Source organism: Penicillium lagena (genome assembly GCF_028827675.1).
Source record: "Penicillium lagena strain IBT 129212 chromosome Unknown utg000002l_segment0_segment0, whole genome shotgun sequence".
Lineage (NCBI taxonomy): Eukaryota > Fungi > Ascomycota > Eurotiomycetes > Eurotiales > Aspergillaceae > Penicillium > Penicillium lagena.
In genome coordinates this window covers 4,691,117-4,718,247 of record NW_026623223.1, presented here as the reverse complement: position 1 = coordinate 4,718,247, position 27,131 = coordinate 4,691,117, and the positions used below count along the sequence as shown (strand labels likewise).

Sequence of the window (27,131 nt, the reverse complement as noted above, 5' to 3'; positions counted from 1 at the left end):
GCGCAGTGTGCTCCGGCGGAGCAGTGTTGGCGGAACAGTGTCGACCGGCCACCAACGGCCCACTACTACTCACCGGCACCCGGATAAATATCGTGTTGATGATGGAACTATATTCTTGCGCCGGAAGAATAGGCAATAACCCGCCCATGCAATCTACAATTGCTTTTGTTTGAACGACACCAAGGAAATAAATGCGGGCTAGTGTCGCTGGATGCAGTTCCACTCATACTGTTGTGCCCATCGTCAGCCCAGAGCCCATGTTATACAAGGATCAATTAGAATGCAGGGTGAAAAACTCACTACCCGACCAGCCTCGTCTCCCGTATACACCACATGCGCCAGCGCCAGAATGCAGGTGATCCCCGCGGAGATATTGGCCCCATTGTCGCGGCTGCTGTCAGTATGGTGCAACTGGCGGATCAGCTCGAGTTCGCACCGGCCACCGCGGATGGCCTTGGCCCAGATGTTGACCACGCCGCGCGTGTGGCCAGTCAGGATGAGCTCGCGCTCCAGCCACTCGTTGTTCGCGCCCTCGTAGAAGACACAGGAGAGGACGCGGTCCTCGCTGGATTCGCAAACAGGCTGGTCGACGAGGATCGTGCCGTTCAGTGTATACAGAGTGATTCTGCCGCCGCGGGAGACTATGATGTCCCCCGTCACATCGTTGATTCGGGCACACTAGACAAAGAGTAAGTAGATGCGAAATGAAATAACGGACAGGGAAGGAAGACGTACATCCACTGGCCCATGGGCTGGAAGTGCTCGGACGAATGATCGGCGATTTAGATCCCAGAGCATGATCTGCCCGTCCGCGGATGCGGAGAGCAATGCGCTGAACGAGCGGGAGACAGCCAGCACGGTAACCGGGGCCCGATGGCCAAATAGCGACCCGATAGGCTGCAGGTCGACAGACTTGGAGGTGGTAGTGACCGCCCACAGGGAAATTGTACAGTCCGTGCCACAAGTGACGAGAGTTCGAGAATCGGCGAAGTGGGCATAAGAAAGCTGGCCGACGTGAAGATGTTCAAAATGGCCCAGAAGCTGCCGGTCATGATTAGAATCTCTCCTCGCTGTTGCACATGGACAACCATACCTTGCGGCTATCTGTAGCATAGAACCGGACACTGCCGTCAAAGAAGCCCCATTCCATATACTGATCGTAGGTGGGTGGGACATTCAGCCGGAGAGCGGCAGTACATAACAGGCGATCTTGCTTCATTGACAAGGTGGCGACTCGTTCTTCAATATCTGGATCGCGGATGTCAGTTCAAATACTCCGATTCCCCGAGCAAGATAAACCACTTACCAACCAGAGACAACGGCATCTGGGTCAACGATTCCGCCAGAGCATCCAAACGTGGCACGCGGTACCGCTGATCCTCGCGCTGCGGATGAGGCCGCTGAAAGATCTGGTGTGGTGTCTGACCGAAATTATGGATAATGCCGATGGTAGCTAGTCTCTCCATAGGATCATCAATGGCATCCAGGTCCTTGGCCCCCTTGTAAGAAAGATGATGGAAGACGTTGACGGCCTCGACGGCAGCGTCGCCTTTCTGCTTGCTGCCAAAGACCAGGTCGATCCAGTGGTGGAGGTTCTCCGATACGTATGGGCTCTCGAGCGCCTCGCGGTGCTTGGCGATGAAGATCTTCGGATCGCCCTTGGCCCATGGGGGCAGCTCGACCGAGTCGATGGCTGTGGTCATGTTTTGCAGTAGGCCGAAGTCGTATTTGTTGGAGTTCACCAGGAACTCGGGGAGATAGAAAAATTCCGGGGTCAACTCTCGCACATCGGACATGTTTCCCCGTGATGCAGACTCCCACGCCTTGCGGATAGAGTAGAAAAGACGATCCGCGTGGTCAAACGTTCCGCCTTGAAGGAGGAGGTACGACTTGACGAAAGGCTGAAGACGGATGAGGTATGAGCTGACGATCATGGCCGACGAGTAATGGGTCCCATAATGGAATGGCGGGGAATTGCTATCACCCATTTCGGCGAAGGCGTTGTATCGCTCTCGGAAGCCAGCTTCGCGCTCCAGAGTCTGACAACCCATTGGTTTAGAGAGATCTCGGAAGGTTCTGGGGTTGGTGAGGTCGAGTTCTTCACTCGTGTAGTCTGCCAGAACCCACGGGAAAACAGGATATTGGGTCAAGTCGTTGAATGTCCGACCGGCAAGCGTATTGAGCAACATGAGATAATGGAAGTTGGAAATCTCTCCCCGAACCCATTTTCGAGTTGCTGGATTGGCCGGTAGATGGCCAAACACGCTGGCGAATTTGGATCCCAGTGACTGTGGCGCGTCTTCTTGGCTGCGCAGCGTTTCAAATCGAGAGATATCTTCTGGTCTGGAATGTCCCGTGCTTCCCGTGACCTGCGGAGCTTTGTGTCCGAGCTGATTACATAGGTCATCTCGTGCCTTCGGTGAGAAGAGGGTCAACAGGTAGCTGGTGCCGTCTGTGAAGAAGATCTCCAAACCCACGTCGCGAAACAAGAACCGGCGTTTCGATGCACTGACCAAGTCCGACCATTTCCAGCTCCTTGTTTCGTGCTCTTGAGAGCGACGGTCATGGGATTCGCGTCCAGCAATCATCCGTACATACGGATCGCGCTCTTCGGCAGGTGCCTGCCATACGTCGACGATCTCGCCATCGGCTCTTTGGAAGAAATTGTCTAAGATATAGACGCAGTCCTTTCCGAGAATCAAGAGACCCTCTATGGCTTCCAGGCCGATGATTCGAGACATGTTACAGACGTTCTGGACCTGGTCACCGCGATGGAGAGATCGCATCACCTTCCTATTCTTATCTTCGTACTCCTCGATTTCAAGCTTGGGATCCTCAACCATCTCGAAGTTATCCTCAAGCATGTTAGGACTTTCGGTGCCGCCATCCTGGGGGTCATTCTCGGCAGGCTCAGCAGTCAGCACAGTCGGTGTGGAGATAGTCTGTCCCCCGTCGGACTGTGCACGCAACCGGGTATCGATTTTGAGTGAGGATGGTTCGGATGCCTTGCGCTTGGGCTGGTAATCTTGTCGCTCGCCCGACTCGTCCGGAACAAGACGCAGCCGCATGCGACTGCGGCCTTCGGTTTGATCAAGTCTCCATTTCCGTTCCTTCTCTTCAGCAAGGAGACCACCGGGTCGTCGCAGATTCAGCAAGAGATTGGACAGGGCTGACCACATGAACACGGTGTTATCTTGAAGATCTTGTAGCGCTCGCTGGGACTTCATGAACTCGGACGCCGATATGTTTGAGATCCAATGGGGCAGGGTGGCAAAATGCTTCCGAATTATGTCCTCATGGAACTTCTCGAGATGGGCCCACTGCTTGAGCTTCTCTTTGCGCTTTGAGAAGCGATGCTTTGCGGAGTCCTCGCTGGCTGCTTTTTCCTCCTGAACGAATGTCTCCCACAACCGAGATAGAATGCCAAAGAACAAAGCATCGAGATCGTCCCGCTGGTCATCGATCCACTGTATGAACGCCTCATCTTCCATCCCTGAAAGCGCATCAAAACCATCGGAAAGTCGATTTTGCAGACTGGGAGGTCCGTGGCTCAGCAGATTCGTGATTTCATCGGGTCTCTGTACGAGAATTATACGCCAAAGTCTCGCGGCAGACAGACGGATATCCTCCTTGTCGCTGATCAAACTGCTATACAGGAGATAGCAGAACAATTGCAAATGCTTCGACTGTGTTTCGGCAGCAGAAAGCAGCACTACCTGCCAGTAATTCAAGCGGTTCAGCAGAGGTAGCACGTCATCATCAGCTGCTTCCGACAACTGAAACAAAACTACTTTGTAGAGTGTCGAGTGTATGGTTGCAACGGCCTGACTGCACAGCCGAATGCTTTTCAGATGAGAAATATCAGGGCGCTGAAGGTACTCGAGAATGGTGCCCAGACATTCAAGGGTTGAGGCAGCGCCGTTGACGAACCACCCTTCATAGACCGCCTCAGCCAAGTGTGTTGCAAAGCGCGAGAGGTTGATGAGGGTACGCGGTTCATGAAGCAGGCGAGGCAGAGAGGTAGGAATATCCTGGACTGTCGACAATAATTTGTTGAAGACCCAAGAATTGAAAAATGCCTGATGGTCGAGGAAGCCAGGGGGGGTCTTCCAATACAGTCCAAGACCCGAAAAGTCCTTGCGTTCGAGAATCTGATCTTCGAAGACAGTGAGCACTAGGTCGGCGACGGATTTGACAAGAGGATGGTTCGCAGCCGGCTCATTGGCAACAAAGCGAGGGTTCACTACGCGGCGAATGCGCGCGGTAGAGGATTGTGACTTGGCTTTGTCGGAGGAGATGAAAATGAATGACGAGCGACCTTGCAAAGAGCCAGTGCTCTCACCTGGGCTTTCGGCTTGCTCGACTGTCGAAGGGTGCAGGCTAGATACACTGGCGCCGCTGGAACGTGGCCGCATGACAAGGCTGTTATCGTCGAAGTTGAGTCCGCCATATCGTGAATTGAGTTCTGCATCAGCGCCGACAGCGTCCACGCCCACAACGACTGGATACAGCACTGAGAGCAGTTCTTGCACATAATTGGATTGCACGGTGAAATCCCGGAAATTCTGAGACCTTTTGCGTGCCTCAGCAAGAAATTGCACCACAGAGGTTAGAATATTGGAGCCGTGAATGACACGCTTGGACGGATGGATTCCTAACAAGCCAAATTTATCAGTACCCTGATGGCGACATACACGATTAGAGTCCGGGTTAATGCTCACCGGTTAAATTGATGGAATCCATTGTGGGATTGTCTTGGCAATCTGTGCGCGATTGCAGAGACTCTTGCTCATCCTCGTTTGGATCATTCTCTTGGGTAATGCTTCTGAGACCACTCTTAACCATTTCCACGATGGTGGACAACATATCCGGAAATTGAACCTTTATCTCCCCATTCAGGAAGAAAAGATTGAGTAGGCCCGACTGATCAAATGGTCTTTCAAGATTCATCAGACCAATGTCCTGACCAAAGAATATGGAAAAGCAGATGGGCCACAGAGCTGGAATATTCCACCACCTTTTGAAGGCATGTTCCATGGTGATGTAGCCACCGTTTCTATCTGTGAACTTCTTGCTGTAGCTGCCACCATGGATAACCAGTAATCGAGCAAGGATTCGAGCAGCCAACACCACGACTTCGGGTTCATCCTCGGACAACAGATACAAGAGCCACTACACGGACTTAGACATGATTCTAGGAATTTCATCGGTGAAACCAACCTTATTCGTAACGGCTTTCGCAAATTTCCTCAACGGAACCAGGTCATGAGGGTTGCACAGCACGGAAGCATAGATGCGCAGCATCTCCAGTCCCAACGTGGGACCAGGCGTGTATTTGTCGGATTTTGATGAGGCTGGTCGTGGGGACGCTGCTGCAAATCGAAGGCTCTTTTTCCTCTGAAGGTTGGCAGCTGGCGTCGGCTTGTGCAGGGAGTATGTGATTGAGAGGGCAAGCGAGCGAAGGAAATCCGGAGACAGACTGCTGTCCATCAAGACACGTAGAGTGGCCAAACATGGTTTGAGCGATTCTTGAGTCAAGTCTCCTCCTTTCAAGGTTTCGAGAAATTTCTTGTTGACACCTGATTTGGTCAGCTATAATGGAATAGAAACAGGCGTGGCAATATGGAGGAACGACTTACGCATGCGACTCAGCCTTCTAGAGTTGAATCTACGATGGTTACTCTCGGACACAAACGTGCGAAACTGCGCGTAATAGAGATCAACAACCGGGGGTTCTCCAAATCGCCAAACATCCATATCAATAAGCAGAACCCGGTACGCCAGCGGGTTTGTGATGATTGAACGATTTGGATGCTCAAAGTTGTATCCCACAAATCCAAGCGTCAGACGCAGCAGTTCAAGCGACAGCATACCCTGCTCTTCGATGTTGGGGTTGAGAAGAGCAGTCTTCCCCGCTGGAGTATAGTTGCCAAACTGGAACCCAAGCTTATCACGCAACATCGCTGCAAGAATACCGTATCCGTTTTCTCTCTCCATGGCCTCGCTATTTCTCCAGTTGTCTTGCACGGCTTCGTATAGAGCAGCCACTGCTAATCGAGTCCCTTCAACAGTGTCGGCTACTTGAACCAGGCTCAGGTGTACCGCGGCGCAGCCGCCTATACACCAACTGGCATCATCCAAGGCTCTGGGAACGGTGACGACGGGGTTCCCTGTCAAAATTCCAACGCCCTGAGGTTGTGTCAAGCAATCGTTAATGGCTGGAGTGCCACCGTTCACTGCCACTGCGTTCCCACCAGCCTTGGTCAACTGATGTAGACTCCGTGCCGCCTGTCGAGATAGACATTTGAGGAGCTGCGACTCATCGACGTTGTTGGTATCATCGTCATCAAGAACTGCCACGGGGGATACATTAACCAATATCGAGGTCTCACGAACGAGAGTACTGGCTCGTCGCCGAACCGCTGTAACAATATCTGACACTTCCTCTTTGCCAGGGTGGAGATGCTCGTTCCGTAGATTGAGAGTTGCTGATGCTTTGTACGTCTGGAAAGAGCCCAAACAATCTTGAAAATTGCCATAATAGCGGGGCCCCAGATTGTAGAACACGGCAACCATATCGTCGCTGTATGCTTCATCGAACAAAATCCCATTTGCCAGAGACCATCGAGACGTCGATACTCCCTTGCCAAGACGCATGGCCAGATCCTGTGGCGTGCCGAAAAAAGCCTGGATCCGCGGTGCTCTGTGTTGGCTTTGAACCGCCGGAGCTGTGGGGTATTCGATCTTCAACTGCTCAACGAACTCGCCGTCTATGAAAAGAGATGCGCGGGAAGACCCCGCCGGCTTTGGTCTTCGGTGCACCACACAGATATGATACCAACGGTTGGGCTCGAACGAGGCCGACTTGAACCGGACACTGGGCCGCGAGCTGCGGATTGACGATTGGAGAATGAAGTTGCGGGTATCCTTCTCCAAATATGCTAGAAGAAAACACGTTTGGGTTGGATCAAAGGCCCCAAAAAGGGTGGTATGCGTCTTAGGATCGAACTCATCGAAACGAGCCCAGGCAGTCAATGTGTAGCCAGATGAGGAAGACGGAGGAAAGGAACGGCCGAGAGTCGCGAATTCCACTGAGCAGTATCCATGCAGCGACAGGTCGAACTGGATTGAGGGAGGCTCTTTAGAAGCTTTGAGGGCAGCCAGAAGGAACTTCAAAGCTTGGGGGCTTTCATGGGCGCGGCGGTATAGTGTGACAGCATCGTCCAAGCTACACATGCCCTGGACGCTGAGAAACCGAGCAAGCTCTTGATAGAGTGCCTTCTCGGTGTCAGATCGGTTGTCATCAAACATGAGCGGAAGGATTGACGTTAGCATCCCGGTGGCATGTAGGGCTACGATATTCCGTTGGGATTGGGAGGCCAAGTGGCACAGACAGGCAGGAACCGCCAGGTGTTGCATATTGTGGTCTGATGAGGCGGATGAGTGCATCACCCACACGCGGAGGAATGGTCCCAGGATCTCGGGGACCTCCACGGTCTCTGCAGGCCCCAGGCATTGTCTCACGGCATCCTGGACCTCTTCCGGAGTTGGGGAATGGTTACTCTGGAGAAGCTTGGTGTCCAACGTTACAAAAATACCAGAAACAGTCTCTTGGCACAGAGCAGCCGCAAGGATGGCTCCATAGAGTTGCCGTGCGTCGCTCCCGGCCTTGTCCATTTTCTGGACAAGCACGGCCAGAGTTCGCTGCAGTGCAGCTGTCCCTCCTCCCGGTATCCGGCGGGCAAAATATCGCCTGTTGCCCGAGTGGTCCTTCAAACCCTCTGCCATGACCGCCAGAAGGTCTTTGTACACGCCTAGCAGATCTTTTCGCTGTTCCTGAGCTAAGGCGTCCTGGTCATACCGCTCCGCTAGCTGATCGGCCAGGTCCAACAAGGTCTCGAAGCCACGAAGATGCCGAAATGCATCTTTGGCAGCTCGGGGGCGGACATTGTCGATAAACGTATGTCGGAGCCGTAAGAGGGATTCGGTGGCCGTGAGAGCTTGCGTGAGGGCCAGAGTGTCTTCCGCACAGAGGTTCTGGAGGTGCTCGAGCACCGGGGTCAGCTCCTCAGCCAGACGCTCAGCCGACCCGGAGGGAGAGGAGGACGGAGAAGGCGGAACCATTATGCCACCGGGTCCTGGACCACTATCGCGGGGATGCCGGATGATCCCCGGAGACTGCTGGTATGCACTGTCGCTTTGGGGCGGGTGAGATGGTCTGCATTGGTGGGGGGGGGAGGTCAGCGGGTCCGGGTGGCTTTGCATTGACATTCCAGAGGGGGAAGATCAGATCGACACGGCCAAATGGTGATAACACACACACTGGGTTTGTTGTTTGGAGCCTCAGCTATCGGGGGCGGGGATCAGCCTCGTCAGGTGACCTGGGCGCAGGGGACCGATAACCAGGCGATAAGAGGCTGGCCCGGGGGATCCACTGATTACGTCTTGTGGAGTGACCTGGCCGAGCCCAAGTTAGCAATACGACGGTCAGACGAGCCAGAGCACGCGACTCGGCGGGACGATCTCGCCCGGCCAGGCAATCAGATATGGTATGGTCTGGATCCTGCTTCGCGGTATTAATCCGGATCATCCAGCCATCCGGTTGCATCATCGGCGATAAGGTCACCACCCCAACCCGCTTATGTCATCCGTGACTCCTCACTGCCTCCTCGCCTCGCTCGCTCGTCTTCCCTTCCATCACTCCCTCCTCCTCCTGCATCCCCGTCCTACGTCTATTGTTTAACTCTCCATCTCTATTTTCGTTGGTCGTGCTGTCGTCCGTAGACTCGCCATCATGAAAGGCCTCCTCAGCCTGACTCTGCTCCCGTTGCTGACGGTTGCGTCACCCATCGTCGTGGACTCCATCCACAACGAGGCAGCTCCCATCCTGTCATCCGTGAATTCCCAGGAGATCCCGGACTCCTACATTATCGTGTTTAAGAAGCATGTGGACTCGTCGTCCGCCGCTGCTCACCACATGTGGGTGCAGGACATCCACTCGGCCCAGACCGGCACCAGCCGCCAGGAGCTCAAGAAGCGAGGCCTGTTCGGCTTTGATTCCGAGGCCTTCCTGGGCCTGAAGCACACCTTCCATATCGCGGGCTCTCTGATGGGATATGCTGGCCATTTCCACGAGGATGTGATCGAGCAGGTTCGCCGCCATCCGGATGTGAGTGCTCTCCCGGGCCGACGAGACGGTCAACCTCCCAACGAGAGCTCTGTCGCTAACCTGACGATATAGGTGGACTATATCGAGAAAGACTCTGAAGTCTGGATTAATGAAGAACCGGCTCTAGAGAAGAACGCCCCTTGGGGTCTGGCTCGTATCTCTCATCGGGACAGCCTCTCCTTCGGAACCTTCAATAAGTATCTGTATGCTGAGGATGGCGGAGAGGGTGTGGACGCGTACGTCATCGACACCGGTACCAACACTGAGCACGTTGACTTCAACGGTCGTGCTCACTGGGGCAAGACCATCCCGGAGAACGATGAGGACGCTGATGGCAATGGCCACGGCACTCACTGCTCGGGCACCATCGCTGGCAAGAAGTACGGTGTTGCCAAGAAGGCCCACGTCTACGCTGTCAAGGTTCTGCGGTCCAACGGCTCCGGTTCCATGTCCGATGTTGTCAAGGGTGTGGAGTGGGCCGCTGATGCGCACGTCAAGAAGGCCAAGGCTGCCAAGGAAGGCAAGGCCAAGGGCTTCAAGGGCAGCGTTGCCAACATGAGCTTGGGCGGTGGCAGCTCGCGCACCCTGGACCTGGCCGTGAACGCCGCGGTCGAGGCGGGCATGCACTTTGCCGTCGCTGCTGGCAACGACAACGCCGACGCCTGCAACTACTCCCCCGCTGCGGCGGAGAACGCCGTCACCGTCGGTGCCTCCACCCTGGGCGACGAGCGTGCCTACTTCTCCAACTTCGGCAAGTGCACGGACATCTTCGCTCCTGGCCTGAACATCCTCTCTACCTGGATCGGCAGCAAGTATGCCGTGAACACCATCTCGGGCACCTCCATGGCCTCGCCTCACATCGCCGGTCTGCTGGCCTACTACGTTTCCCTGCAGCCTTCTCAGGACTCGGCCTACGCGGTCGACGAGATCACCCCGAAGAAGCTCAAGGAGGCACTGATCACCGTTGCCACCGTGGATGCTCTTTCCGACATCCCGTCCGACACTCCCAACGTAAGTTTGTCCCGTTCTGTTCTGACGGATCATGCTAACAGTGATCTTAGCTCCTTGCCTGGAACGGTGGTGGTTCTGCCAACTACACCCAGATCCTGGCCGACGGTGGCTACAAGGCTGCCAGCCCCATTGAGGACCGCATCAACCAGCTGGTCGACAAGGCCGAGAAGCAGCTCGGCGCGATCTACAGCGAGATCAAGGACGCTGTGGCTGCGTAGAGCTGGCCAGGCACTTGGTCCTGTCTGGGACGGGACCAACCACTATTGGCATTTTGAAGGGTTCACCAACCGGCGCAGATTATATTTCATTTGGCTTCCATCTTTGTTACTTTTTGGGTTCGTTGTCCAACACACCGAGTCTGCGGGTCTCTCGGCATACCCGTCCTCCTTTCACTCAGACTGTCTCGCTTTTCCTATTCCGTTTATCGTTACCGTAGTATACATGTGTCTACAACTAAACATTGAAACCCGATCTAGAAAGTGTTTGATAGTTTCGGACTTTGGATTCTTGTGATCGACGGCAAACCTCCCTGTGTAGAGTGGAGTAGTCCGCCCGGTGTTTAACCAGTATATCCGCGATCGACTCATGATAGAGATGGTGATGCGACGAGCATGACTCGACCATCCTTCTGGATTGGTCCTCGTCCCTTCAGCCGCTCGGTGGAGCCCGGTGTCTTGACAGCGATGGCGAGAGAATGTGAATAGTGCGATGTGCCTCCAGTTCCTCTGTTCTCGACGAACTCCTGAGAAGATTGCGGCAGGATCCATCGTGGAGACCCAGCACCAATAGGAAAAATAAACAACGACCAGGATGCTACCAGGACGCATCAACCAAATACCGAGCCAGGATAGACCTGACAAATAGATTAATTAAGGACCTGCCAGATTCAGGGGCAGGAAGGAGTATTAGCCGACACGCTAGAATCGCCAATCCATGGGCCGATGGGGAGACTAGTGACCACTATAAGGGAAGATCGGCTGGAGCCCCCGCTGCATTATTGAATTTGCTCCGAACGGGTGGTGAAGTCGGTAGATAGCTGAGCTGTGCCTCAAGTAATCCCATGGTGCTCGTGCGAGGGCACGGGCGATCTGTAGTTCTGTGTGGGAGCCGAGCTCCGGGATCTGGACTCGACACCGCTCGAAGGAAACAAACCGCACAGGTCACCGCGACCTGTCTATTCCACTGGCGGTTCTGGGCGCCGCCGCCAATGGGATGCGGCCGGTGCCTGCCCCCCGAATGGTTGGATCCACTTGATCGCGGTCTAGTCGACACTAGATCTACCACCAGACGCCCAATTAGGGTGTTGCTCCATAACCACTCCCCTGTTGAGTGGAAAACTCTACTCAATTGGCACTACTCTCTGGAGCCCTCCGGGGTTCATAGGAGGCCCCCGCTTGGTGGATCTCGCCTTTGACATTCTGAGAAACCTAATAGTTCGGTGGCGTGAGATTCGTATAAAGTATGCGGTGGAACCCGTGGGTTGTTTCCGGTGGTCAAGCATCACGTCCACTCTTTATACTGCCATTTTGATGACTTCGCCCTCTCGCTCCCTCCCAAGTCCACCATGAGCCTTCATGATTCCTTCCCCGCCTACGGCGGGCGTGGCCCCAGCGATTTCCGTCTCGGAATTGCCCTCGGCGCCATCGCGACACTCTTTATCTTCCTGCGTGTTTATGTCCGGCTTCGAATCAACAAGTTCGGTACTACGGCCCTCATGTGGGCGCTCCTCGCCTGGGGATTGACCGCCATGACCCAGATCTTTGGCATCCTTTCTGTGTTGCACGGTCTGGGGAACCATATGACTGTCGTGGCGGAGACCGGCCAGCTGCATAACTTCCTTCTTTTTACTTGGATCACGGTCTTCTTCTTTAACCTCGCTATTCCCACGGGGAAGGTGGCGGTGGCGGCATTTTTGATGGAGATGAATCAACAGACCAGTTCGTCTATCCCCATGCACATTAAGTCCCAAGACCCTGCTGACATGGCTTGAATGTAGACCCCAAGATCCGCAAGAGCCTGATCATCCTCGCTGCGGTGAACATCATTGTCAATATCCCTCAAATCCTCCTCATTTGGTTCCAATGCAGCCCCGTCGACGCACTCTGGGATCCGCTCCGCCAGGCGCAGTGCGACCACCGGAAGAGCGTCTACTACACATACTTCGCTGGCGCCGTGGCCGCCTTCTCGGACTTTTACCTGGCCATCATCCCAATCCACATGCTACTGCCGCTGCGGATCGACCGCAAGCTGAAATGGGGCCTAAGTTTCCTCATGGGATGTGGTGTCTTCGCTGGCGTGGCTGCCATCGTTCGGACGTGGGCTGCCAAGTTCATCTTGAGCGATGACTCGTCCTGTACGTTCTTCCATCCCCATTCATTCATTTTCAGTGGATCATAGCTAACAGAAACACAGACGGCGTCGGCATCCTCTTCCGCTGGGGCGAAGTCGAAGAATGGGTCGTCCTCATCTCCATGTCCATCCCACCCGTCTGGCCTCTCTTCCGACCCTTCACGCAACGCTTCATCAAAACCGCCACCTCCCGAAGCCGAAGCCACCCGCAACTCTACTACAACAACTACAAGCAGTACGCCTCCACCACGGACCCGTGCTCCCCGGGCTTCCCTTCGCCTGGATTTCCCAGTTCGCCAGGCCTCGCCCCGCCCATGGTCACGACGACGATTTCCATTTCCTCTATGACCAAGGAACAGACTACCTCTATTCCGTCACGATCGATTTCGAGGATATCCCATTCTCAGACGGATTGTAGTGATGAGGGAGATCTGTTGAGCGAGCGTGAGCATGACCATCGCATTCCATCTCCGGTGCCTGCGCATAACAGCGCGAAGGACGGGTGGATGGAACTGCAGGGGGTGAAGAGCTCTCATGAGGAGGTTTGAGGTTGGATGCGTTGCTTACTTTAGGGCTGATGATCCTTGTTCTGGAGTTGGGCTGTCATGATGAAATATTCTCTCGCTGTCTATATACTACTTTCTTTTAATCTATGATTATGGGCTGGAAGATGTCCTTCTATAACAAACACGGCTCCTTCCTTTGACGTGTGACTTCTTTCCGTCTCTCTCTCTTCCTCTCTCTCTTCCTCTCTCTCTTCCTCTCTCTCTTCCTCTCTCTCTTCCTCTCTCTCTTCCTCTCTCTCTTCCTCTCTCTCTTCCTCTCTCTCTTCCTCTCTCTCTTCCTCTCTCTCTTCCTCTCTCTCTTCCTCTCTCTCTTCCTCTCTCTCTTCCTCTCTCTATCTCTCTCTCTTCACCCTCCCTATCTCTTTCTCCCCACACGCCAATTCTTCCCTCTCTCCTGTCAACCACCCAGACTCTTTCATCATGTCTCCCCGTCATATCAGAGGCCATGCCTTCTTTCCCCGATATCATGTCCCGCTTGCTCCGGACCAGATTGAGAAATTCCACGTCAGCCACACCCTGCCGCCTGTAAACCCTGCCATGCGGCAATACTTCAAGAATGCTGACCCTGCCGAGCCTGACTGGCGAAACAAGCCTGAGTTTCCTGGCTCGGACGAGATTCTGGGAACGGATACAGAAACAGAAGATGTCTTGCTCGCACCTAACAAGATCTCTGGTTCTTGGCCCTCCAGGGAAGAATACCTCAAAACGCACTACAATCTGATCCGCGAAGATGCAGTGGCGCCTCTGAGGGATGCGGTCGCTCTTGTTCGAGAGGACCCTTCTATCATGGATACCAAAGATGCGTTTACATACGAGAAAGTGAGTTGGCAGTGAGGTCAACTTGTTGCAATCGTTGTTAATGAATCAGGTCTATATCGTCGGGGCGACCTTCGCCCATCGTGGCTTGGCATTTCGCATGCGCTTTTCGACAAGACGTGCGGGCAAGAAAATCATGTGGAAGTACTCAAAGCGACTAGTTGCTGGCTCTGTTGTCGCTCTTTCTCCCGTCCAGGACTGTTTCGATACAAAGTGCATCGTGGGGGTCGTCGCTGCCAGGCCTCTTGAGAATATCACCAAGGAGCCGCCTGAGCTTGATATCTTCTTTGCACGACCAGAGCAAACCGAATTCGACCCTCAGCGGGAATGGATCATGGTGGAGGCCAACTCGGGTTACTTCGAGGCCCACAGACACACCATGAAAGCATTGCAGAAGATGTCTTCTGAAAGGTGGGTATACGACAGACCGATCTTCAATCCCTTATTGTCTGACATGTTTCATTTCCTTCTTAGATTTCCTTTGAGCGAGCATATATGCGCCCTGGAGCCTCTCATCTGCGCCCCGGAATACGTGGAGGCAGAACCGATGGTCGATATTCGGGCTCTGTCGCAAGCACACAGCGAACGAAGGGAAAAGGTCAATATTCTGGGGCAATGGCCGACCTCCCCAATGATTGGACTGGACACTAGTCAATGGCAGGCTTTGAAGGAGATGCTTACCAAAAAGCTGGCCATTGTACAAGGTCCGCCTGGGACTGGCAAAACCTACGTCTCCGTCGTTGCGCTCAAGGTTCTTCTTTCAAACATGGCATCTGGTGATCCGCCAATCATCATTGCGGCGCAGACAAACCATGCGCTTGACCAGTTTCTTACCCATGTCTCCAGATTTGAGACTAACTACATTCGACTAGGTGGAAGAAGTACTGATGTCGAGATTCGCAAACGGACACTGTATGAGGTCAGGATTTTGGAACCACCAAAGGAGGTGGATGGCGGACTTTCTGGTCCTACCAGACGAGAGCAACGGATCCTCGTCAACCAATTTGTTGAGCTTCTCAAGCCTTTCAATCACGAAAACGGCAATAATCCCATCCCAGCCGACATCTTTGCCCAGCACGGTTTGCTTAATGAAGCCCAACTTCGCTCTCTTGAGCGAGGTGCGAGTGCGTGGATGCGCCCGGATACCGAGAAGTTCGAGCTGTTCGCAGCATGGCTTGGTGATCAGCTAGTGGCTTTTGACGTTGACTACTCGCGCGAGACATTCGGGTTTGTCGAGAATGAGACTGATCTAGAGTACGAGCAGCTCAGAGAAATTGAGGCAGAACATGGCCAGGAAGAAGATGACCTGGAAGTTCTCAAAGGCAGATTCGTCCATCTGCTGGAAGCGTTCCGCAGTCAAGGACTGAGTTCAGTCTCCGAGGTTGCAGCAGCTAAATATCTGACGTCGAAGGACTTGTGGAGTATTCCGAGCAAGTTTCGCGGGGCCATCTACAATATCCTGCGAAATAAACTGTTACTGATGCTCACCATCAAATTTCGGAAGCTGGCAGTATCCTATGCAGCAACCTGCGAAAAATTCCAGATCGGAAAATGGGAGAAGGACTACTACACTCTGCAGAGTGCCAAAGTAATTGGGATGACGACAACCGGCTTGAGCAAATATCGCGGCCTGCTCTCAAGCTTGAACCCTCGTATTGTTCTGATTGAAGAAGCAGCCGAGTGTATCGAGGCACCAATCGCGGCTGCTTGCTTTAACTCTCTGCATCAGTTGATCCTGGTTGGTGACCATCAACAATTGAAGGGCCACTGTGCTTTGCAGGATTTGGCATCCGAGCCTTTCTTCCTCGAGATTTCAATGTTTGAGCGTCTAGTCAACAACGGCATGCCTTACATCAAGCTCCGAGAACAAAGGCGAATGGCAACGGAGTTCCGCAGGTTGCTGTCGCCCATCTACGGGGAGCTTATCGATCATGTCTCTGTTCAGAGCCGCGCCTCCGTGCCAGGGATGGGCGACCTCCGCTCTTTCTTCTTTAACCACGACTGGCCTGAGAGCAATGACAGCCTCGCCTCGAAGCTCAACGAGAATGAGGCATCGATGGTGGTTGAATTTTTTGCCTACCTTGCTTTGAACGGAATACCGGTTCATAACATCACTGTCTTGACATTTTATAATGGTCAGAGGAAATTGATTTTGAAGATTATGAGGACACATCCATATCTCTCCAAGCATCTCGTGAAAGTTGTCACAGTCGATTCGTATCAGGGAGAAGAAAATGAGATTGTCCTGTTGTCTTTGGTTCGCAGCAGCCAGCATCGAGGCATTGGGTTTCTTTCTGTTGAGAGCAGAGTCTGCGTAGCCCTGTCTCGCGCAAGGAGTGGATTCTACATCTTTGGGGACGCAAACAAAGTTCTCAACGAGAGTCCGCTGTGGAACAAAGTTGTACACATGATGTGCGAGGACGCCGCTAAACCACGTCTGGGCTCCCAGTTACCCTTGACGTGCCAGAGTCATGGCAAGGAAACGCTCATTACGGGTGAACTATCACAGTATCTCAAAGTAAAAAATTTGCTGACTTGTTGTTTCTTGATCAGAGCTCAGTGACTGGACTACCATCAACGGAGGCTGCAGCGATCAATGCGGGGATAACCTGGCATGTGGCCATAAATGCCCAATTCAATGCCATGCGTAAGTTGCAGGAGGGAGGGTGATTCGGATATTTCTAATAAGCAGTATGGATTAGTTTCAGCCACGAATGGGTGTCTTGCAGCCTGGTTTGCAGCCATGTTCGACAATGCTGCGGTGTCGCCTGCTTACTCAAGTGCGGCACTGACCATGACCATCATTGTGGCTGCGAGTCGGATACAACCAGCGATGACAATGCGGTCAATGTGCTCACACCGGAAGCTTCAGTCGATGTGAGTGATGATGCTGAACCCAAAGAAGATCCCATGGCTGTTGCCAGGAACAGATGGAAGGAGTTCGTGAATGGTGGCGCTCGAGTTCAGGACATTGATCTGGCCACACTCGTCCACGCCGACAACCCCTACTCGGAGGAGGTGCAGCAGGCCATGAAGCGTGTTGAGGCGCGATTTATTCCCAAGGCGCTGAGGGAGAAGATGAACCTCGTCGATGTCGAGCCAGTCCTGACAACTGCTGCCGCAACTTCAGTGGATGCCGTTGTAGGGCATTTACTCGATTGAGGAAGGGGTTATGGGCTATGTACGTACTACTTTTCTTTGTTTCCATGGAGTTGATAGAGGTGATGTCATAGTACTCGTGTACCTTATCTCGTCGACCAAGCGGATCTTTTCGGAGTTTACCCGTAGTTTGCCCCCTTGACCCCAACTCGGGCCGTCGGAGCAGGATAAGAATTGGGGTCCAACCTCCGCCTCCCCGGAAATCCACATCGTCGCTTTTCTCCAAGCAACTTCGCTTTCTCCAAGCAAATTCTCCATCAATAGCTAGAAGACCCCAAATGCCTTGATGCCTTCCCCATCGCCTCAGGGCCCTAGAGGGGTTCGTCGTGAGGCTAAGACGCGAGTCTGTCTCCATTGCGGTCGGAACTTCCGGCGAACGGAGCATCTGGAGCGCCATATCCGCACTCGTGAGTTGCTCCATGTCCGGGATCATCGAGCTAGGGCAACTGGCCCCCGAGGAGGATTCCTGCGACTAACTGACGGATGGATAGACACCAAAGAGAAACCCTTCATCTGTTTCTGTGGGGCGGCATTTACTCGCAGAGACCTGCTCAAGCGCCATGATCGCCTCGCGCACCAGGATGGCCTCACCTCGCCAACTACCCAATCGGGTGTCCCCACGGGGACTACTCCGGACCGACAGCGAGGTGTTGTTCCGCCTTTAAGCGTTCCTGCATCGATCCTGCAGCCCTATAATGCAACGGCGGCCCGTCCCAGTGCTGCAGGTCCGTGGGCTGGCGCGCAGCATGCACCACCACCGGCTCCGGGGTCGTATTTAGAACAGGACCAAAGCGCTATGCTGCCGGCTGATTCTGGTCACAATCCACCATTGTCATCGAATCCGGGTCTAGTGCATGACCCTGACATGCTACAGGCGGCCCAGCTCCTTTTACCGGGTGATTATAATGCTACTTGTACGTGCGAACGAGGCTCTTTTTGATCTTTAACTGTGCTGACCTTGTTCAGCGCAACCCCTTCCTTATTTACCAGACAACTTGAATCATTTCCAGGATTTCACTCACTTCCTGGATTCTATTGGTTTAACGGCAGAATGGCTTCCCAGTGAGGGAGAAACCCCCCAAAGGGCCGCGGAAGAAAATGGTCCTGACGACGTTCGGGAACCGAACCGAGTTGTTCAGGAGCAATCTACGAGACCACATAAGAATCCTGGAGAATCACGAGGTGATTCGCCATTTAGGTCCTGGCTGCCCTCTGTCCCACGAGGAGACCAAAGTCTAGGGACGCTGTCGGACTCGGGTAAGTGTATTTCAATTCGTTGGTTTTTTCTCCCTTAGCTAACTGTCTTACAGAGCCACCGCAAATTGCGAAGAGAACTTCAAGATTTAATGTCACCGAGGACCAACGGTTCCGGTTGGCGGCTTCTCTCGAGGGATTCCGCCACGTGATACCAGATTTTGTGTTGCCTTCTCGACATACACTGACACGATATCTTACCTCATACTTCGAGGGATTCCATCCTCATCTTCCATTCATTCATATCCCGACATTTCGCATCAACGAGCATTCTCCAGAGCTGGTACTGGCGCTCATGACTATCGGAGCCCAATACAGATTTGAACATCACAATGCGGACAGAATTTACCGTGTATCAAAGGCGATTCTCTTTGATCGGCTAGCAGGCCATTCAAGCCATTCACCAAAAATTAACTTGAATAACGGAATGTCTGTGCCGCTTGGAGCCTCGCGGTATTCTAGTCATGAAAGTGTCTCACCGGGGCCTACAGAAGAATATGGCTCTTGGAGGCAAGTTGAAATCATTCGGTGCTTGCTTGTTCTGATGGGATATTCAACGTGGGAGAATGCCGAACTAGTCCAGGAGGCATTCACTCTCCAGAGTCTACTGGTTCGACATCTGCGCGAGGCTGGACTTACAGAGCATGCGTCTTGGTCCGATCCACGTCCATCACTCGAGTGGCATGAGTGGGCAGATCAGGAATCCATCCGCCGTACGAAGCTGATTTCGTTCTGCTTCATTCACATGCACAGCGTTTCCTACAATGCATACCCTTCACTCCGTAGCAGCGAGATCCATTTGCGACTGCCCTGTTGCACTAGCGAATGGACTGCGACCACTGCCGGGGAATGGGAGGCTGCCCAGCGAAACAGAGGCGCCCAGCAACTGTTCTTCCAGGACGCATTGACCTTGCTCCTCCAGAAATCGCGCTCAAAAGCCGTCTTAGATCCCATCCCGGCGCCGCTAGGAAATTATATTCTTCTGCATGGACTGTTACAGCGAATCCATCTTGTGAGCGAGCTCTCTCTGCCTAATGGGAATCACGGATCCGCCACACTGCCAACCGAAGAGCTCAATAAACTCGAGTAAGTGCAATAATCAAACCACCACTTGGACCATATATTAACTCACCTTGCCATTCGCAGACGAGCACTTCGCTCCTGGACATCTGTCTGGCAACAAGCCCCAGAGTCAAGCCTCGATCCACACAACGCCAACGGGCCAATTCCATTCACCTCTAGCGCGCTGCTTGGTCTTGCCTATGTACGGTTATCCCTGAACTTGGGTCCACACCGCCGCCTCGAGACTCGAGATCCTGCATGCATTGCAACCGCCCTGCGTCGCTCTCCCCGTCCGGAGAGAAGCTATCGGTTAATCCCGGCTCTCATCTATGCTGCACATGCGCTCAGTATTCCTGTCCGGTTGGGAATTGACCATGTTGCACGCAGTCAAGCTTTTTTCTGGAGTGTGAGGCATTCTATCGCGAGCTTGGAATGCGCTGTTCTGCTCAGCAAGTGGCTTTTTACCCTTTCTGAGGCCGGGCCTGATCAAGCTCTCAGCGGTATGACTTCCCCCTCTCCTATTCCCTAAAAGAACTGCATTTCCGTGTTATAGGCAACTGACAATCATGAAGAAAACGAAAGTCGCATTCTCCGGTGGACACGGTGCATCGTCGAAGAAGCCTACTCGTCCATTGACTTGGACATCGAAGGAGAGGCTCCAACAGATTTCGAGCCAGCCGCACTGGGAGTGGCTGTCCTGAAGCTTTGGGCGAGGCTATTTCGGAGAAATACGCAATGGCCTTTCATTAATGTCCTCGGTCAGAGTTTGGAGCAGTACATGGCTATACTTTGATTTTGAACATAACATATCGAACCAAGAATATATATAACATCAACTAGTAGCTAGTTATGGTGTAAAAGCGCAAAAAAAGAACGAGCGATACCACTTATTACAAGAAACAAAATTGCATTTTAATAGGAGTCACATTACTTCAACATCGCACCCGCCTTCGCAGGCATCAGTGCCCCAGCAGGCGGCGCGTTCTTCTTCTTGAATTCATCGCAAACCTGCTCCATAGTGACAAACTCAACGCCTTCATGCTTCATGAAGTGCTCAATAAGGCTGTAAATAAATCAGCAAATGTTATGTCTTGGGTAATATATCCCACACTCACCGTTCATGCATAAGAAGCACATGCGGCCGTCCTGATACATCCGGATGGATCGAAATAGGAAAGATAAACTCGTCGTACTCGCGATAGAAGTAGTCGAAATGGTCGCGCCAGATATCCTCGATATCACGTGGGTTGGCGAAGCCGTGGCTATTGGGTGCCTTCTTGATGAACATCATCGGCGGCAGATCGTCGATGTACCAGTTCGAAGGAATCTCAACGAGTCCCGTCTGGGGGCCGTGCTCGAGCGGCTTCATCCACTCGTGCGCCTGTTTACCGTAGTCGATGTTAGTCCAGCTGTCGCCCGTCCGTAGATAATAGGCCTGGCAGTCTTCGTGGCTCATGCTGTGGTCATACTCGATGCCGTAATCGAGGAGGAGTTGGGCACCTTCGCGGCTTGTTTCCCACCTATTCCCTTCATTGTTAGACCGGTGGACAACTTTAACATGAGGAATGGAACAGTACCAAGGTGCTACGCTCCCGCGTGGGGGTTTGCCCGAAAATTCGGTCAGCATGCGATAGGTCTTGTCGAGCACGTCCCGCTGCTGCTCGATGGTCATATCAGTCGGATTCTCGTGCGAGTAGCCGTGCAGCCCAATTTCATGACCCGCGTCTCGGACAGCTGCCATGTCCTCGGGGAAGGTCTCCAGCGAGTGGCCCGGGATGAACCAGGTAGTTTTGATGTTGTACTTGTCGAACAATTTCAGCAGACGTCTGGTCCCTACTGTCCCTGCCCAGAGCCCTAGATTCCGTGACACATTAGAATATGCCTGTAGACAGCGACCAGCAAAATTTCGTCACTTACCACGGCTGATGTCGTTCGGGGAATCTTCGCCGCCATACGAGCCGAGCCACCCGGCCACAGCATCGACGTCGACACCGTACGTGATAAGAACGCGTTTTGGGGCCATATTGTGATTAACAGCAGACAAGAAGGATTCAGGATGAAGAATAGTTAATGCTTTCAAACGTCACGATGCGGGGAAGATAAGCGTCGGAATTATACACAATTACACAGTTGTCGTTGGAGTAGGTTTATCAATGACCCCAACGGCGGCACCCGCGATGTTGGAGTCACCGGCTGATTAGGATTGTCTCCTCTTTTGGACAAACGTGTCGGTCTCTCCGAATCCAGCATGTCGGGTGAGCCCGATTAAACTAGAAATTTTTTATTACTTAGACATTGCCTCTCCATACTCTCCCTGGTTACTGACGTGCTACATTTCAAGTCGCATAACCATGTCGGTCCTATTCACGAGCATTTCGGAGTGAGAATCAAACAGCTAAAAGGAATTGACAAGTACTAATCCATTTATTTACAGAGGCAACCCAGTCAAACCTGGTGACGCGGAGTCTCTTCTCGCGCCCCTCGGGTTGACCATCGACCCCGCCGAGGCAAAGGACTTCCACACGCTCCTGGCGGCGGTCCATGACTGCGCCGAGACAGTCGCTGCTCTGCCGGACTACCAGCCCATCTCAGATCAGACCCGCTATCCGCGCGAAAATGTACGCAGGCCGAGTGAAGAGGAACAGGTCTTAGGGCAGGCGTGGGTACACCGGTTTCTAATCAGGGGCAATGCAGAGGGGCCGTTGGCTCGGAAGTCAGTTAGTCTTAAGGATGTGATTGCTGTTGCAGGAGTACCACAGCTGCTGGGAAGCGACATCATTCCTTCCTGGACGCCAGTTACAGATGCCACAATCGTGACTAGACTGCTAGAAGCTGGCGCAGATATTCACGGGACGTCGACATGCGAGAACTACTGTCATTCTACTTCCTCGTATACCAGTGCGCAAGGTGTAGTTGAGAATCCCCATGCCGAGGGCTACTCCGCTGGTGGGAGTACGTCTGGTGGTGCAGCCTTGGTGGCTGCCGGGCTGGTAGACATCACCATCGGAGGAGATCAGGGCGGGAGTATCCGAGTTCCTGCAGCGTTGTGCGGGTGTAAGTCTTTTTTTGATACTAGCATGAAAGCGATTAGCTAAGAGTCTTGCAGGCGTCGGCCTTAAGGCAACTTATGGACGGGTTCCATTTACTGGAATCACCAGCGGCGATGCCCTCAATGACCATGTCGGGCCCCTGACACGGACCACGTTGGATGCCGCAACATGTCTAGATGTGATGAGTGGCTATGATGGTATAGACGACAAGTCGATTTGTAGTCCAAAGCCAGGGTCAACTCGATTTGCAGCTATACTGCAGCAGAACCCGGCACGGCTGGATGGGTTCAAAGTCGGAATTTTGACTGAAGGATTCAATCATAGCGCAATTGACCCTGTGGTTAGAGCTACGGTAATGACAGCGGCGAAGAAGTTTAAAGACCTAGGGGCACACATCGAGGAAGTGTCGCTGCCAGACCACCTGCACGGGCCAGCGATCTGGACCATCCAGCAACGTATTTCAGGGACGCAAACTCTACTCGGTCAGAGTGCTGGACGACGGGAGCTCTACTTGACTGAACAGCAACAAGCAAGCCTCCCATGGACTGATGAGGGCTTCCAGCGAGCATTTCCTTCCACGAAGAACGTCATCATCAACGGCCTTTATCTATCATCACGCTTCCCGGGTTTGTACGGCAAGACAGTCAATATTGGCCGACAGCTGCGAGACAAGTACGAAGTACTATTTGAAAATTTCGATGTCCTAGTGATGCCGACAACTCCAGTAGTGGCACCAAAACATGGCAAGCGAGGCTTGCCTCTCGAGTCGGTGAAGCCGAGTATGGGCCTCACAATCAACACGGCCATCTTCGATGTGACTGGTCATCCCGCAATGTCGATTCCGGTTGGATCTGCACCGGCTAAAGAGGACGGGGATGTTTTATTGCCGGTGGGAATGCAGATAGTTGGCGGCTTGTGGAAAGAGGAAAAGATTCTGAGGGCTGGACATGCTTGGGAGACTCACTTTGACTGGAAGAAGATGTAATAACATTCTCCACTTGTCCCCTTTTTCCCAGGCCTCGTCGGGTGTATGTATACAAGAGATAAATAACATTGTTGATATCGGTAGTCCAGTCTCCTTGTCTATCTGGGGCATATTTTATCTATCTATACCAATGCAAGTTTATCTCAGTTAAAGATATCAGCTCGATACTGGTGATGCAGCAGAGTGGCTTGCCGAGTTTGGTAAGTCAATGTATCTCGAGCTCTGGTGACGCATTATCCATCACATTGGTATAGGGGCATTACTTGTGAGCACTCAGCCTATCGAGTATACAACTGGGCAGCAACCAAGGTACGAACAAGGGCAGGAGCAGCCGATAATGGTGTAGATAGGGGTAGCCAGGTTTAGAATTAATATGCAATTTGCATGCGGTTTCAATGAAGATAGTACAGATTGGAAGATGATGAAGAGCAGTCTATATTAAAATCATTCAACGTCGGTACTTCAGCTACGTAGGATGGCCATGCCATTGTGAACTACTCAGCCACAGCCTCATTTTATATATCTAACCACCTGTCGATTATCTACTCTTAAGTGCCATTTTTGCTGACAATCTGCACTGATGGTCAATTTACAAAGTTCAATATTCTGCCTAAACAGTTATATAACCTCCATCAACCACCATAGCATGTCCCTGAACAAAAGATGCGTGTGTGGAGCACAAAAATAGCACCGCATCTGCAATCTCTGCTGGTTTTCCCATTCTCTTCATGGGAGCTATCTCCATAGCGGGGGTAATGCGTTCCCTGACCTCGGCCTCCTTCATGATCATCGGGGTTTCAATGACACCCGGACAAACACAATTCACACGAATCCCATCTTGAGAGTAATCGATTGCATCTGCTCGCGTCATTCCAATAACGGCGGATTTTGAGGCGCAATAAGACGCTAAACATATCTTATATCAACCTCAATTCTGCATTGGTGGAAGATCATGAAAACTTACGGGCAGTTGGGCGGCCGACAATGCCTAACTGACTTGCAATATTCACAACTGCACCACGCTGTGGCGGTCTCTCAGGATCATGGCTTGGAAGTGGATCCTGTTTTACCATCTGCTTCAGTTCCGCACGCGATGAGAGCCAACAGCCCCGGTAGTTGATATTGTTGATGCGGTCGAACTCTTCGACCGGTGTCTCTGCTGAACGCAGAGACTGGCCGAGCACGCCAGCGCAATTGACCGCATAGTCTACTCTACCAAACTCGCTGACTATCTTGTTGATAAATGTCTCTGCAAAGTTGTCATCTGCAACATTTCCAATCTCGACCAGCAGTTGTGTCTTGGGGTGGGCTGAAGAGATCGCTACCCTGGTCTGTTCGATTGATGTCTCGTTTATATCTGTAATAGCGATGCGTTCACATCCTGCAGCAGCAAATGCTTTGGCAACTGCTGCTCCGATGCCTATGAAGATACAAGGTAAGCTCTTGACAGCGATCCTGTATTCACAGTCTCTTACCGGTTCCACCAGCGCCGGTGACAACTGCGACACCACGAAACAAAGTCATCAGAAACGAATAGGAAGTGGATAAAACTTTCTTGCGATTATTTTGTCTTCTTATCCGTCGAATTCTCTCAAATGGCTCTATATCTCATACCCGAGATAAAAAGGTGGGGGTGTTGGGGTCGTTCTCGGAAACTCCAAACCCCCGGGTCTTTTATCATACCCCAACTATCCGCAAGTGGCAACGACTCCAATTTGGACCATCTGCGAGGTTCATCATAGGTCGATGAGCCGTCATGGGGCCTTATCAGACTCTCGGATAGGGGGCAACAGTGGAGAATCCCCGGCCCAATGTCCTTCGTTGCTTGATGCTGATATCGCTTTTCTCTGAGACGTTAGCCCAGCGACAAGGTTGCCCATTATGCGTTGAGGGAAACGTTTATTCGTTATCCTGATTTGGGGTTGGTCTATATATTACGCTTGCAACCCTCTCCGGTTCCGAGGGCATGCGACTTGTCTGGGAATTGCTATCTAACCTGAGCTCGTACTCGACATGGCGACCGAAACCGAGGATATTAAGGAGGTGAACTGCGCTGAAGATGTCCCAACTTACACGAAGGAGGATGAGAGGGAAAGCTTCGAGGTCTTTCAGAGAGGAGAGGGACAGGTAGATTTCAGAACAGTGAGCTGGATTCGGGCAGCCATCATCTTTTTGAAGAGTAAGTAGGCACGCCCTTGAGACTACGCTGCGGCTTGATCTAACCATAAACGCACAGTTATTTTCGCCACTGGCGTACTTTCAATTCCATCTCTGATGTACGAGCTGGGAGCCTTCCCTGGGGCGATCAACGTCGTAGGTTGGACAGTCCTCAATTCCTACTGTGCAATCATCCAAGGCAATTTCCGCAATAAGCACCCAGGCTGCCATTCCGTTGCCGACATGGCCCAGGTCGTTGGCGGAGCTGTTACGAAAGAAATCGTCGGATTATTGTTTACACTTAGCTACGTGATCGTGGCCGCGTCTGGTATCATTGGTGTATCGACAGCTTTGAATGCATTATCACTTCATGCGGTCTGCACTGTCTGGTTCACATTCATTGCAACTGTGATTATCGTTATATGTGCAAGCGTGCGCAAATTCTCCCATATTGGCTGGCTCACATGGATTGGCTTTGCGAGTGTCTATATCGCCGTTTTTATCATTGTGTAAGTTCATCGCCTGCTGTCTATCCTCCCCCGATGCTAATATATATCCTTTAGCATTGCCGTTACCACAAGAGATCGGCCAGCAGCAGCGCCTCAGACTGGTAACTTTGACCTAGGGTATCAAGCAATTGGTAATCCTAGCTTTACAACAGGAATCACAGCTGCTGCCACGATCTTTGTCTCTAGTGCCGCAACCTCTGCCTTTCTGCCCGTCATCTCAGAGATGCGTAAGCCAAAGGACTACCCTAAAGCGGTGTATCTCAGCATGGGCCTCGTAACAGCGTCTTACCTGACTTTCAGTCTGGTCATCTATGCCTGGTGCGGGAAGTGGATTGCCTCTCCGTCCCTGGGTAGTGCCGGCACAACAGTTAAGCGGGTTGCATATGGGATCGCATTGCCGGGGCTGATTGTCAGTGGCTGTCTTTATGTGCACGTTGCGGCCAAGTATCTATTCGTGCGAATCTTGCGCAACTCGCGCCATCTGCAGGCCAACACCATCGTCCACTGGGGAACCTGGCTAGGATGCACAGTTGGAATGGCTTCCATCTCCTTCATACTGGCATGCGCGATTCCCATTTTTAACTATGTTCTAGCGCTGGTTGGTGCCTTATGCTTTGCGCCTTTGGCCTTGTGTCTGCCTGGTTGGTTATGGCTTTATACCCATGGGCATTATCTCAAGGGCAATGTGATCTCCCGTGTCATCTATGGGTTGCATGTGCTTTTGATCTTGTTGGGTGTGTTTATGACTGTCGGTGGCACATATGGCGTCATAGTCCAGATCAACGAGGCGTATAGAGATGGGCAGATCTCCTCGGCGTTTTCCTGCGCGGATAATAGCGGGTCGTGAGATATTTACATCCAATCCAAATTGCTACTCGGTCTATAATAAAGTTAAAATCTTGCAAAATTAGAAGATCGGACAAGAAACAAGAATATAGCTCACGCCCGACTTGTTGTTGCCGTCGCTAACGATGCTATAATCAAACGCTCGAATAGGCAATTTAGTCGTTTCGAGAAATTTGAGGATGGCATTGACGTAGTCGA

At 52.5% G+C, this 27,131-nt stretch overlaps 12 protein-coding genes across 12 annotated transcripts; 9 read left to right on the top strand and 3 right to left on the bottom strand.

Moving 5' to 3' along the window:
- Nucleotides 1-243: 243 nt before the first annotated feature.
- N7510_004742 (Beige/BEACH domain protein) lies at nt 244-8,124 on the bottom strand (the record flags this gene model as incomplete). Its single annotated transcript, XM_056976668.1, has 7 exons — nt 244-678; nt 736-1,041; nt 1,094-1,248; nt 1,307-4,654; nt 4,722-5,172; nt 5,221-5,579; nt 5,640-8,124. 7 exons carry the CDS (start codon nt 8,122-8,124, stop codon nt 244-246), a joined length of 7,539 nt encoding a protein of 2,512 aa, XP_056836624.1.
- Nucleotides 8,125-8,304: 180 nt separating this feature from the next.
- On the top strand, nt 8,305-8,580 carry N7510_004741 (uncharacterized protein; the record flags this gene model as incomplete). Its single annotated transcript, XM_056976667.1, has 1 exon — nt 8,305-8,580. One exon carries the CDS (start codon nt 8,305-8,307, stop codon nt 8,578-8,580), a length of 276 nt encoding a protein of 91 aa, XP_056836623.1.
- Nucleotides 8,581-8,794: 214 nt separating this feature from the next.
- N7510_004740 (S8 family peptidase) lies at nt 8,795-10,398 on the top strand (the record flags this gene model as incomplete). The annotated part of the gene is made up of 3 exons (XM_056976666.1): nt 8,795-9,169; nt 9,242-10,180; nt 10,231-10,398. 3 exons carry the CDS (start codon nt 8,795-8,797, stop codon nt 10,396-10,398), a joined length of 1,482 nt encoding a protein of 493 aa, XP_056836622.1.
- Nucleotides 10,399-11,744: 1,346 nt separating this feature from the next.
- N7510_004739 (uncharacterized protein) lies at nt 11,745-13,077 on the top strand (the record flags this gene model as incomplete). The annotated part of the gene is made up of 3 exons (XM_056976665.1): nt 11,745-12,117; nt 12,177-12,533; nt 12,593-13,077. The coding sequence occupies 3 exons, from the start codon at nt 11,745-11,747 to the stop codon at nt 13,075-13,077; spliced, it is 1,215 nt and encodes a 404-aa protein (XP_056836621.1).
- Nucleotides 13,078-13,515: 438 nt separating this feature from the next.
- On the top strand, nt 13,516-13,929 carry N7510_004738 (P-loop containing nucleoside triphosphate hydrolase protein; the record flags this gene model as incomplete). The annotated part of the gene is made up of 1 exon (XM_056976664.1): nt 13,516-13,929. One exon carries the CDS (start codon nt 13,516-13,518, stop codon nt 13,927-13,929), a length of 414 nt encoding a protein of 137 aa, XP_056836620.1.
- Nucleotides 13,930-13,954: 25 nt separating this feature from the next.
- Nucleotides 13,955-16,474, top strand: N7510_004737 (uncharacterized protein; the record flags this gene model as incomplete). Its single annotated transcript, XM_056976663.1, has 1 exon — nt 13,955-16,474. One exon carries the CDS (start codon nt 13,955-13,957, stop codon nt 16,472-16,474), a length of 2,520 nt encoding a protein of 839 aa, XP_056836619.1.
- Nucleotides 16,475-16,654: 180 nt separating this feature from the next.
- On the top strand, nt 16,655-17,073 carry N7510_004736 (uncharacterized protein; the record flags this gene model as incomplete). Its single annotated transcript, XM_056976662.1, has 2 exons — nt 16,655-16,691; nt 16,784-17,073. 2 exons carry the CDS (start codon nt 16,655-16,657, stop codon nt 17,071-17,073), a joined length of 327 nt encoding a protein of 108 aa, XP_056836618.1.
- Nucleotides 17,074-17,356: 283 nt separating this feature from the next.
- Nucleotides 17,357-19,414, top strand: N7510_004735 (C2H2 finger domain transcription factor; the record flags this gene model as incomplete). Its single annotated transcript, XM_056976661.1, has 3 exons — nt 17,357-17,988; nt 18,155-18,331; nt 18,403-19,414. 3 exons carry the CDS (start codon nt 17,357-17,359, stop codon nt 19,412-19,414), a joined length of 1,821 nt encoding a protein of 606 aa, XP_056836617.1.
- Nucleotides 19,415-20,313: 899 nt separating this feature from the next.
- Nucleotides 20,314-21,409, bottom strand: N7510_004734 (polysaccharide deacetylase family protein; the record flags this gene model as incomplete). The annotated part of the gene is made up of 3 exons (XM_056976660.1): nt 20,314-20,449; nt 20,502-21,240; nt 21,304-21,409. The coding sequence occupies 3 exons, from the start codon at nt 21,407-21,409 to the stop codon at nt 20,314-20,316; spliced, it is 981 nt and encodes a 326-aa protein (XP_056836616.1).
- A 328-nt stretch (nt 21,410-21,737) lies between these two features.
- N7510_004733 (putative amidase) lies at nt 21,738-23,421 on the top strand (the record flags this gene model as incomplete). The annotated part of the gene is made up of 3 exons (XM_056976659.1): nt 21,738-21,766; nt 21,821-22,440; nt 22,493-23,421. The coding sequence occupies 3 exons, from the start codon at nt 21,738-21,740 to the stop codon at nt 23,419-23,421; spliced, it is 1,578 nt and encodes a 525-aa protein (XP_056836615.1).
- A 610-nt stretch (nt 23,422-24,031) lies between these two features.
- N7510_004732 (SDR family NAD(P)-dependent oxidoreductase) lies at nt 24,032-24,969 on the bottom strand (the record flags this gene model as incomplete). Its single annotated transcript, XM_056976658.1, has 3 exons — nt 24,032-24,327; nt 24,386-24,841; nt 24,897-24,969. Coding segments are annotated over 3 exons (825 nt in total), but the record flags the coding sequence as incomplete, so codon positions are not given.
- Nucleotides 24,970-25,434: 465 nt separating this feature from the next.
- On the top strand, nt 25,435-26,934 carry N7510_004731 (putative neutral amino acid permease; the record flags this gene model as incomplete). The annotated part of the gene is made up of 3 exons (XM_056976657.1): nt 25,435-25,600; nt 25,658-26,087; nt 26,142-26,934. The coding sequence occupies 3 exons, from the start codon at nt 25,435-25,437 to the stop codon at nt 26,932-26,934; spliced, it is 1,389 nt and encodes a 462-aa protein (XP_056836613.1).
- Nucleotides 26,935-27,131: the final 197 nt, after the last annotated feature.